Source organism: Periplaneta americana, chromosome 14 (genome assembly GCF_040183065.1).
Source record: "Periplaneta americana isolate PAMFEO1 chromosome 14, P.americana_PAMFEO1_priV1, whole genome shotgun sequence".
Classification (NCBI taxonomy): domain Eukaryota; kingdom Metazoa; phylum Arthropoda; class Insecta; order Blattodea; family Blattidae; genus Periplaneta; species Periplaneta americana.
In genome coordinates, this window is record NC_091130.1 from 146150552 (window position 1) to 146163563 (window position 13012).

Sequence of the window (13012 nt, forward strand, 5' to 3'; positions counted from 1 at the left end):
CCTCTAATATTTTTGTCCACTTTCATTTACGTCCACATTTTATCTGCGTCCATTTTTTGGGGTCCACTTTTATTTAAATCCACTTTTATTAAAATCCACTTTTATTTATGTCCACTTTTATTTAAGTCCACTTTTATTTAAGTCCACTTTTATTTAAATCCACTTTTATTTAAGACCACTTTTATTTAAGTCCACTTTTATTTAAGTCCACTTTTATTTAAGTCCACTTTTATTTAAGCCCACTTTTATTTAAGTCCACTTTTATTTATGTCCACTTTTATTTAAGCCCACTTTTATTTAAGTCTACTTTTATTTATGTCCACTTTTATTTAAGCCCACTTTTATTTAAGTCCACTTTTATTTATGTCCACTTTTATTTAAGCCCACTTTTATTTAAGCCCACTTTTATTTAAGTCCACTTTTATTTAAGCCCACTTTTATTTAAGTCCACTTTTATTTATGTCCACTTTTATTTAAGCCCACTTTTATTTAAGTCCACTTTTATTTATGTCCACTTTTATTTAAGCCCACTTTTATTTAAGTCCACTTTTATTTATGTCCACTTTTATTTAAGCCCACTTTTATTTAAGCCCACTTTTATTTAAGCCCACTTTTATTTAAGTCCACTTTTATTTAAGACCACTTTTATTTAAATCCACTTTTATTTAAGTCCACTTTTATTTAAGTCCACCTTTATTTATGTCCACTTTTATTTATGTCCAAACTTTAGTGATGCCCCACTTCGATTATTGCGATTCTTTATTCACGAATCTAAATATTGATCTTGCCCATAGACTACAGCGTGTTCGTTTCGTTTGTAACATTAGAAAATTCGATCATGTAACACCGTCACTAGAATTGTTGTCTTGGAGTCCACTTAAAGAAAGAAGATTCTTCAACTCTCTCTTATTACTATTTAAAATCATCCACACCTCCACACCCTCTTACCTAGCATCTCGTTTTGTTTACCTTTCACTACCTCGAACCCGGAACATGTACCTTCTCTCTATTCCTCTGCACAGAACATCCTTCTACTCATCATCTTTCAGCATATCTATTCCACGCCTCTGGAATTCTCTCCCTGACCATGTCAGAGACTGTCGGACAATATCAAAATTCAAATTTAAATTAAAAAATCACATTCTAGTTCGTGGAATTGTTTGTTGAACACATGTCAGGTTGCGCAACTTCACCTTAACCTATGACATATAGTAAATATTGTAACTATGCTGTTGTAAAATTGAAAATTAATATGTAATGTATTTATTATTATTATTATTATTATTATTATTATTATTATTATTATTATTATTATTATTATTATTATTATTGCTATTATTATTATTATTATTATTATTATTATTATTATTATTATTATTATCAGTTATCAATATCATCATTGCTATCTCTTTTTCCTTTCTTTTCGTTGTATTAGCTCGGTGAGAGCACTATAATGTACTTTTGACTCTGTTGACCCTCTATAGGGCTTTAACTTAAGTTGTATCATTTTCATCAGTGTTTGTATTTCTTTTTTGTATTTATATGTGCTATCTGGTAGGATGGAAGAGAAGGCCTTATGGCCTTAATCCTGTCAGATTAAATAAATAATAATAATAATAATAATTATTATTATTATTATTATTATTATTATTATTATTATTATTATTATTATTATTATTATTATTATTATTATTTAAGTCAATTTCTTTTGTACCACTGGAAAATGTTCAGGCTGTTTTGATAGCCTTATAGATAATATTGAGCCTGACGTAATGGATTTAGCATTGTACATGGAAAGTACTTACATCCGAGGAACAAGGAGAGCGATGCCACCTAGATTCGCACCTGAAATATGGAACACTTATAATCAGGTTCTGCAGGAAACATTGAACAACTAACGTAGTCGAGGGTTGGCACAACCGCTTTCAGAAACATATCGTCACACATCACGCGTCGGTCTGGAAATTCATGGAATTTATCGAGAAAAAACAAAGGAATACTGAAATTATAATAATCCAATTGCTTGGCGGGCATTTTAATGTACGATAACCTATTAAAAAATCGGACCTACAAAATTTAAGTCGAGTAGAAGAGATTGCTCGGAATTACGACTACAACGAAGAAGGACACATCAGAACTTAACTCAAAGCTATTAATGATCATCTGAAGCTGTATGGAGATGAACAGGCAGAAGAGATTGATTAGGGAATTGAAGTAAATTTGTAGGTGGACATAATGTAATGTATAATCATGTAGAGGACGCAAAAATGTGGACATAAAACTTGTGCAATTGGACTAAAATAAAGTGGATGTATACTTCATTGGACATATACTGGGTGTTCAGTTCAAAATGTGTCTTGGCTCGCTGTATGCCGTCATGTGGCTACTGATGAGCCTAGAGAATTCAATCTTCCTACACTTCCGCAGCTCAGGTGTACTGGGTGTTCATTTCAAAGTGTGTCATGACGTCACTGTTGTTGGGTCACCGATTTGAAGCGAGTTTCAGCTTGTATGTTAGAGAAGTTGCCTATTATTTAAGGCGTTCTTCAATCTGAACTTGAGAACGTGTACGGTATAACTTGAACGTCGTAGCAACAGATGGCGGTCTGTACGGTCTGTGTGCTACCATAACCTCTTTCGAACTGTGTTTTGCGCCGGCAAGTCGTACGCAGGGTATTTGTTATCATCGGTTGCGTACGGTAACATTCCACAACACAAATCAAATGCTCCGTGTCCATGTTGACCGTCGAAGTTAATGTCAACAAATATGTAAGTAATCGTCTTAACCCTCTCCCCATATCCCGACAGTACGTATTTCCAAACAGTTCACATTCCTGCCACTACCGGCGTTACCGTACGTATCGGCACGTACTCTTCAGAATGAACGCCGTATTTGCTAGCCAACTTCTCTGCCTCTTAGATTATACACCTGAGCTGCGGAAGTGTAGGAAGATTGAATTCTCTAGGCTCATCAGCTAGCCACATGACGGCATACAGCGAGCCAAGACACATTTTGAACTGAACACCCAGTATAATCTAAGAGGCAGAGAAGTTGGCTAGCAAGTACGGCGTTCATTCTGAAGAGTACGTGCCGATACGTACGGTAACGCCTGTAGTGGCAGGAATGTGAACTGTTTGGAAATACGTGCTGTCGGGATATGGGGAGAGGGTTAAGACGATTACTTACGTATTTGTTGACATTAACTTCGACGGTCAACAAGGACACGGAGCATTTGATTTGTGTTGTGGAATGTTACCGTACGCAACCGATGATAACAAATACCCTGCGTACGACTTGCCCGCGCAAAACACAGTTCGAAAGAGGTTATGGTAGCACACAGACCGTACAGACCGCCATCTGTTGCTACGACGTTCAAATTATACCGTACACGTTCTCAAGTTCAGATTGAGGAACGCCTTAAATAATAGGCAACTTCTCTAACATATAAGCTGAAACTCGCTTCAAATCGGTGACCCAACAACAGTGACGTCATGACACACTTTGAAATGAACACCCAGTATTTATGGACATAGTGTAATGGACTTTTATGTAATGGACATAATAAAATGGACATTAAAATTGTGGACAATATAAAAATGACCTAACGTCTGTGTTTCATTTTAGAAGCATGATAGTAAAAAAAATCGAGGAATCAAATGAAACGTTAAGTAATCGTGAGGGATAACGAAAATTAGTGAAAAATATGGCAGGGGGGGAGACGAGATTTGATGGTATAAGGAAGACAAGCGAGTGAAAAAAATGCTAGCCACGAAGATGGGGTAGGAGTGGTCAGTGAAAGATGTGGAGATCAGTACTACATACTAGGTTCAAAAAGTTCCCGGAATTTGCTAGTATCATAGAAACAACGTACCTTAAACACTATTCTACAGCATTCCCTTCAAAATAGTTGCCTTCCGCAACAACACACTTCTGCCAACGCGTGTAGAGTTCCTGGAAGCAGGCCTGGAAGCCATTTTGTGAAACCCGTCTTAGTGCTCTCGTCGCGTTTGCGATAACCTCTTCAGCATTGAATCTCCGTCCTTTCAGATGACTTTTCAGACGGGGAAACAGAAAGTAATCAGGTGGTGAGAGATCAGGAGAGTATGGTGAGTGATCCAAAGCAGTTATGTTGTGCCTGGCAAGAAAATTCTTTACAATAATTGCGCGATGAGCAGGTGCATTGTCATGCATAAGGAACCAGTTGTTTTCTACCCTCTTTTCTGGACGTTTCCTTCTCACTGCGTCCCGGAGGCGACGGAGGATTTTTACTTACAATTCTTTCGTTACAATACGACCTTCTGGAATGAACTCATGGTGGATGAGACCCTGAGAGTCGAAGAAAACTTCCAACATAACTTTGCCTTTGGAAGTGTCCCTAGGAAATTTTTGCTTCCGAGGAGATGTTTTCGATTTCCACTCAGATGACTGTCGTTTAGGGACTGGGTTGTACAAGTAGCACCAAGTTTCATCACCAGCAATAATTTTGTTTAAGAAGTCACCATCTTCACCAGCCATACTGACCATGTCCCCAGCAAGAGTCATTCTTGTTTCTTTCTCTTCTGCCGACAACATTTTCGGAACTAACTTCTGAGACACGTAATGCATGTTGAGATGCTTGTGAAGAACATTGTGTACACTTCCGACTGATATTCCGACCTCTGCTGCTATCTCTTTTATGGTTTTACGTCGGTCGTCCCTCACAACATTACGCACACACTGAGCGATTGCTTTATTTGTTGCAGTTGTTGGTCGGCCGCTGCGTACGTCATCTTTGATGCTATCGCGGCCACCAGAAAAGCGTTTATGCCAGGCATACACTTGAGTTTTTTTCATTGCTGCTTCGTCATATGCTTCTTCCAACAATCTTAATGTCTCTGCAGGAGTTTTGTGTAACAAAACACAGAACTTGATGTTTGTACGTTGCTCTGTGGACATCATTACAAAATGCGACGAACAAACAAAACACTATGATAAACAATTGCCTACAACTCAAAACCAACAATCGCCATTATCGACAAACTTTAAGGAAATGACATCATGAATGTTACCAACAAAACAAATGTATAATATCCCTTGTTATATATTAATACGAAAAATGGTAGTAAAATTCCGGGAACTTTTTGAACCCAGTATAACGACTTGGTTTTACTAATGTAAAAAAGACTAGTGAAGTAGTGAATAGTATTTGTCGAGTTAATGAGTGACCAATACTAGTGAACTAGTAAAAAATGAAGAAAAGAGTAAATGCAAAGATTAATATGAAGGCATTAGAGTAGCGAAGGTGAGAATAATAGGAATTATTGATGATGCACATAAGTTATTATAGCGAATAATGAACTGAATAACGAATCTGCTGTAGAAGTGAACTGGTATAAACAGTAAGGTATATTTGAACTAGTGAATAAATAATGAGTAGCAAAAATAAAGTGGGATAAGTTTTAAATACACGATGAACTGAGCAACAAGAGGGGAGATGATAGCTAGTGAGAATAGGGTACCTAGTTTTATTAAAGTATACTGCAAAGAAGTGTTATTCGTAATGATTGTTAATGGTGACACCGTATACGTGAAAATGTGAGGTCCACCATTACATGTAAAAAATGCTGTGACGAAATATATATTATATCATATGATGTAATTAACGTAAAATATGTAACAAGTAAATTACCTTGTCAATGCTGCTGCGTAAACATTTGAATTTTGTAGCCTGTTAAGACAAGATTGGGTAGTAACCCATTTTGGAGTTGTAAAAGCAAGCTTATTGAAAGCTAAAAAAAAAAAAAAAAAAAAAATGCTCAAGAAGGAATTCTTGTTTCAGGCAACACATCCTCAAATTTTCTTGCAATTGATTTTGAGAAACATCCATTAAATTCTGAAGCAGACTTTGGGGTGGCAGTTTCTTTAGAGCCAGTGGAGATGGTGTATCACGAGGTAAGGTCCTAGGATACAGCATGAAGAAACAGCACTGAATTGTAACTTAGTTTCTCTATTACTTCCTCTCAACTGTCTATGGTGCTGTATGATACTTTAACTTTTCTCTAGCATGCTGTTTCGGAAATCATCAACTTCTTCCAAACACGGTCTATGACACTTCAAGACGCAGTGGAGTTCTCCAAACAGGGAATAACTAGAGTTAGTGAAGTGGGAAGGGCATTGGCCGAGTACGCGATTTCTCGTCGCAAAATCGTCGATATCAACATGGACCTCAAAGGTCCTTACATTGTGATACCAGAGCTCGGATCTGTTCAGAAGTAAGTTGCTGATCTGTCTTTTCATTAATAGCTTGTGGAGAGTGGGAGGGAAAGCAAGTGTGTCGGCTTATCTGTGTTTGGGTCTCTCAACTATTGCCACTTACAGCTTATAACGTAGCCTATACTGTATTGTAATAATTTCATTGCATAACATACTTCAATAATTTTCTCTTTCCTTGATTAAGCTGTACTTCTGCTATGGTCTGTGTGACTATCAATGGTAATTTGTTGTTTAAATTAGTATTGCAGAAAAAATCAATACTTCATGCATGGCTTCTTTGTTTATTGCAATGAAAGAAGTCGTATAAAAATTATAAATTCATTACATGGGCTATTCCATATTAAATCGATCAGTAAAAAACCTCGCATTTTTTTAATACTCTAATTTTTTCCCCATTTATACAAGGTGCTGAGGACAGTGCATTTTCAAAAACATACTATCGAAAGTCAAACGGTTTTCGTATTATTGAGCGACAAATTTAGCGTATTTTATAAAAACAAGCCTCTTTCAGCGCTCAGAACTCTGGAACCATTTACTGCAGAACATTGAACGGGAGCTCATTTTGAAGCTGACATTTGGTAGGTTATGTTAAGAAGTAATCCTTATTTTTATTATATACAGAGAGACAGATAAACTGATTTTACTTACTTTTAGGCTTTTTGCCAATTTGTAAAAATGTAAAAAAAATTGAGAAAAAAAACCTTGCATTATTAAGAGGGATTCGGCATTGTTTGTTTAATGGATCGGCAATAAGTTTCGAGGATATTAAATAAATTAGTTTCACACGCCTAGACTTGAACGGGGCAGTACCGCACGCACTGGCCGAGAGCTGAAGATAAGCGAGCTTTGGGCGTCATTTTACTCCTGTATTTATGAAAACTTGTGATAAAGCTAGCCCAGCTATGCGCTACTAGACGAAACATCACGTGTTTGTCTCCTGGCCTTGCTTGTCTCGGCTAGTTCCCGTCTCACAGTCAGCTGGTTACTTCACGCGCGTACTATCTATTTTCTTTATTTGATATTTTCAATACTTCCTTATCAACGGTGCACCAGTAAAAAATATGTGTTTATTTGTACTTTCAATGCGAAATCTAACCATATATTTTTAAAATATTTTTTCGTGGTCAAAGGCGTCTTAATGAAGAAAAATCTAAATTTCTCCATTTCCATAAAACGTAAGAAAAACTGTTTGCATGCCAATATAAACTTTAATTTCTCAGCATCAAAATAAACAATGATTTTGATCATTGGGTGAAAGGGTTTCGGAGCCACAACAGTTTAAATTTGCTAATTTTATGAAAATACGATAAATTTAAATATTTTAAATATAAACACTATGAAGTTCTGATGCCTCAAACTTTGCACAAAGCATTGTATCACAGTTGTGAACGGACAGAAAAATTTTCATTGTATTTAAAAACTGCAAGGTCAATTTTCTCTATATTTCGGTCGATTTGAGATGGAATAGTCGATATGGTATTCAACTAAAATTAGTTAGAGTATGCTTCGCTTAAGGGCAGAAGATAGTTAAATATCTTCATTGTTCTTTATACTGTTTTAACACTTAGATAATCACTGATTAATTTGAACCTTCTTTACTGTATTAACTTTTTAGAAAATTACCTGGCTGACTAATTTCGAAGTGTTACCTTTCACTGCCCAAAGCCTAGTGAAGATCCCACGCTATCTTCTGGTTTCCTGTTGTGGTGGAGTGTGTTCATGATTGTGTCGAAAAGGGTGTGTGTTTTGTAATTGATTTGAGGTTCAGGATGTGCTGTGGGTGTGTTTTTGTATGTTTGTAAATTTCACATTGTTCTAGTGTGTCAAGTTCCTGTTTTTTTAGCTCGATGTGTAGTATTTTCATGTCGGTGTCTATGTTGCTGTAGTTGTATTAGAGTTTGTGATGTTTTCTACGTAGGTTGAATTGTTGTGTAGTTTAATTATGGCTGTGATCTGTTCCTTGTAACGTGTTTGAAATGATCTTCCAATCCGTCCTATGTAGAAGTCGTTGTAACTATTCCATGATAGTTTGTATACACCTGTTAAGTTGTATTTATTTGTGTGTCTTGTCTGTGTGTTAAGATGTTTTTGTAGTGTTTTGTGTTGTATTGTATTATATTGTATTTATTAACATTCCATCTGTGTTCTGTATGCAATGTTTTATTTTAGTTTCTTGAAAGATGATGCAAGCTTGTAAGTGTTCTTGTTTTCGTATGTTAGTGTGATGAATTTGTTTTGTTCTTGTGTTTGTGTTGCATTTACCTCTTGTTGACTCGTAGGAATATTGATGAGTCTGTGTATCATGGATCGGAATGCTACGTGTTTGTGTTGTGTGGGGTGATTGGAGGTGCTATGTATGTGTGTTACAGTGGTAATAGGTTTCCTGTACATTTTGAACACGTGTTTGTTGTCTGTTTTTGTTATTGTGATGTGGTAAGAAATTTATGGATTTGTTGTTTTGTGTTTCTAGTGTGTAGTGTAGTTTGGATGTATTTTATTTGTGTTTGTGTGGGTTTTCAATCTGTCTTTTGTTTCCTTTGTATAGTATTAGTATGTTGTCTAGGTATGTGTGCCAGTGTATGATGTCTGCGTGTTTATTGTTGTCCTTGTTTAGAATATGTGTCTGTTCTTTGTTTTGTATGAAAATTTCGGCTAGGATGCTGGAGATGAGTGATTCCCTTGGTGATGGGTGAAGGTAGAACACGTCGGAAACTCCAATCACAACTACAGCAACATAGACACTGACATGAAAATACTGCACATCTAGCCAAAAAACCAAAAACTTGACACTCTAGAATAGTATGAAATTTACAAACATAAAAAAACACACCTATAGCACATCCTGAACACTCAACTGAATTTAAAAAAACACACTCTTTTCGGAGTCAACCTGGTTTTTGTAATATGAAGACAGTAAAGAAGTTATTGTTAATCAGTTTTGAACGAATTGAGAGGAAGGGACTTTGCAAAGCAATAATAATTTCTAGCTTGGTTGCTATGGGCAAAAAATTTAAGTTGAAGATCCGTGTCATAAGAGAATTCTGTCTCTGACTAAAAGTATTTCAGACTTTTAGGACTTTTTACCCAAGTCAAAGTTAAACTCTGCTAGTCATTATCTCATCTTTCATTTTTTTTCTTGAGGGTAAATAAATTCACTCTTCAATTTACCTCCGCCATAGAAACAAAATTCCTCTCTGCCACAACAAAGCCCTAAAAGATCTTAGTTGCCTGCATCTCTGTAGGCGTTGAAAAAAAGAACTATAGGTATGTGAAACTGATCTGATATAATGTTATATACGTTACTCGTATATACATTTTTTATTTATTACTTCATTTTTACACTGTTTTTGATGTATGTACGGAACCATCAGAGTTCAAATATGAAATTAAAAATCGACAGAAGTATTAATTTCGATTTACAGGTTGATAATTGAGGAGCTCAGGCATAAAACATGGTAACTGTCATTTTGATCAAAAATGAGATATGTAGTATAATATGGTATCTAACATTCTGCGTCAAATGCAGTGTACTTAGTTTTCCAACATCTCAACAGATGGCAGAAATATATAGATTTTACTTTCTTGATAACTATACAAACTGTTGCATGTATAAAAATGTTTACCTACCTAATAACTTCAAAATACTAAAAACGTCACTTACCATGTTTTACGTCCGAGCCCGTCAATTATTATCAGCAGTTTTTCTGGTTCAATAGATAGACAAGAGAAAGTAAAACTGTTTTTATATTCAATATGAATTAATTTCTGACCTTTATTTAGGCCTAAGTTAGCTTATTTCACAAGAATGTTGTGTTTTATAACATCTATGTCTCTTAATAGTTTTCTCGCATTTTTTCATTTCTTTTTTTTTTTTTAACGTAATTCCTTCAAAGATATTTAAGTAAAAATACTCGTAAAAATGTTACTGAAATGAATAATATAGAAAATTATTTACTACTATCCCTAGTAATTATAGCATTTTCACAAACTACTTAAGTTGTTTTTTTTATAAAGATCCGTTATTGAACAAACATGATTTATTACTTTTTTCGTTAATGTAAGACATAAAATTAGTATTGTAATTATTATGTTTGCTTTGTTATCTGGTCTTCTTGATACACAGTAGAAATAGAAGAAAAAGACAGCTATACGATTATTCTTCACAGTTTTGAAAATTAAAAATTAACAATTCTAAACATTCTATATAAAAAATGTACAATAACACAAACTTTTATACAAGGATTGGCGTTGTTCTGGAAGAAAAGAAGCTAAAATATGTTGATAGACGTTTAAAAAAAGTCATACATGTATGTATAAATCATAGAAATGGTCAAATGGACTGAACGAGTTTGGGAACACACTCTTCAATTCTTAGACAATTATGAGAATTTAAGCGCTAAAAAGTATTTCCTGAGAATAGTATGATATAAAAATTATTAAAAATAAGTAATCGACAAAATAATTTGAACATGGCTCTTTCTCTCAGAGGTGGGAGTATTGTGGTGGTTGACTTTGGACGGGTCGCAATCAAGAGTGATTTGCAGTCAGAGAACATAGGTCTTGAAGATGCAACGCAGATGGAGTTAGAAGAGAGGCTATACGATCGGCTACATGTTGATTTCTCTGACCTACAGCTTCTTTTCTGCGACTCAGGTACGTACATAAATAAGTAACCATATTTTAGACTGTAGAATATTGTAAGGATTCATAAAGGGAATTTATTTACATGCTACAACAGATAAAGGCTCATTCACAATGAAAATAAAACATAACGTAAGCGTTAACTTAAGAATGTAAACGTTACGGTAAAATCAAGAAATCATACCATCATTCACGATGGGAACATAACAGCAAACATACTTGGTAACTATGGAAACATAACAACGACGCCATTTTCTCATATTCTGTCGTATACTTCAGCGCTCCACGATTGTGTTCTGTTTGCAAATCACGTAAGCATAAGCATGAAAGTTTGGAGTTTTCAAACTTTCATGTTAACGTCTAACGGCAATGTTTATGTCAATGCTTATGTGAATCATTGTGAATGATCCCATTTGGTAACCTGGGTGCAAACTTCTGTATTTATGTTACGGTTATGTTTAATTTTCATTGTGAATGGGCCTTAAGAGATACCTGTTTTTGCTTTTAGAAATATATAAATAACAATGGTAGTCTCGTTGGGCGATCACATGATAATGGATAGTGATAAATTTAGGGGTGGCCCGTGGGGGGGAATTTCTCTCCGCATTCCAAAATGTCCCCCCCCCTGGAGATTTAAGACATTTTAAACTAAAAATGTATGGTGATTTATACAGGGTTAGTTAAAAGTCCCGCACCACCTAAATAACTTTTGAAGCATACGGGTCAGTGATATGAAACTTGGTATATGAGGATAACCATATGCTAAGAACTCAATAATGGTATTACCGAGTTCTTACTACTTCCGGTTTAACCGGAAGTAACTTCAACTCTCTTATTTTAAATGGAACACCCATTGAATAGTGCTCATTAAGAACTTTAAAAAAATTACCCACACTTGATACTTCTGTACAAATTTAGTGTTGCTAAGTCAAGAAAACAGAAAAAGTGTATCGAATATTAAAATAATAAACGCACCACCTAAATAACTTTTGAAGCATATGGTTCAGTGATATGAAACTTGGTATGTGAGGATAACCATATGCTAAGAACTCAATAATGGTATTACCGAGTTTTTTCTACTACCGGTTTAACCGGAAGTAACTCCAACTCTCTTATTTTAAATGGAACAACCATTGAATAGTGCTCATTAAGAGCTTTTCAAAAAGTACCCACACTCGATAATTCTGTACAAATTCAGTGTTGCTAAGTCAAGAAAACAGAAAAGTGTATCGAATATTAAAATAATAAACGCACCACCTAAATAACTTTTGAAGCATATGGTTCAGTAATATGAAACTTGGTGTGTGAGGATAACCATATGCTAAGAACTCAATAATGGTATTACCGAGTTTTTTCTACTACCGGTTTAACGGAAGTAACTCCAACTCTCTTATTTTAAATGGAACAACCATTGAATAGTGCTCATTAAGAGCTTTTCAAAAAGTACCCACACTCGATACTTCTGTACATATTCAGTGTTGCTAAGTCAAGAAAACAGAAAAGTGTATCGAATATTAAAATAATAAAACACTCCTTCCTTAACAAAAACAAATCAAAGCTAGCTCACCTTCTAAGTTATGTGTTCAAATTGGTAGCCCTCAGCTGCTTTACAATGTGTCACTCGATCATAGAAACCATTTAAGGAATGATTTAACCAGGCTTTAGGAATATCTTGCACCACTGCCATTTTTATTTAGGAACGCCGAATGTACAGAAGTATCAAGTGTGAGTACTTTTTGAAAAGTTCTTAATGAGCTTTATTAAAAAATAAAAAAAATATATTGGGTGTTCCATTTAAAATAAGACAGTTGAAGTTACTTCCGTTTAAACCGGAAGTAGTAAAAACTCGGTAATACCATTATTGAGTTCTTAGCATATGGTTATCCTCCCATACCAAGTTTCATATCACTGAACCGTATTCTTCAAAAGTTATTTAGGTGGTGCGTTTATTATTTTAATATTCGATACACTTTTCTGTTTTCTTGACTTAGCAACATTGAATTTGTACAGAAGTATCGAGTGTGGGTACTTTTTGAAAAGCTCTTAATAAGCACTATTCAATGGGTGTTCCATTTAAAATAAGAGAGTTGAAGTTACTTCCGTTTAAACCGGAAGTAG

At 35.0% G+C, this 13012-nt stretch overlaps 1 protein-coding gene across 1 annotated transcript in view; it reads left to right on the forward strand.

The window, feature by feature from the left end:
- The window catches only part of LOC138713806 (intermembrane lipid transfer protein VPS13A-like), a 239265-nt gene that overhangs the window by 74896 nt on the left and 151357 nt on the right, over positions 1-13012 (forward strand). The window contains exons 12-14 of the mRNA XM_069846241.1: positions 5820-5932; positions 6044-6252; positions 10740-10906. Coding sequence (XP_069702342.1) covers positions 5820-5932; positions 6044-6252; positions 10740-10906 — 489 coding nt within the window. The remainder of the gene's footprint in view (positions 1-5819; positions 5933-6043; positions 6253-10739; positions 10907-13012) is intronic.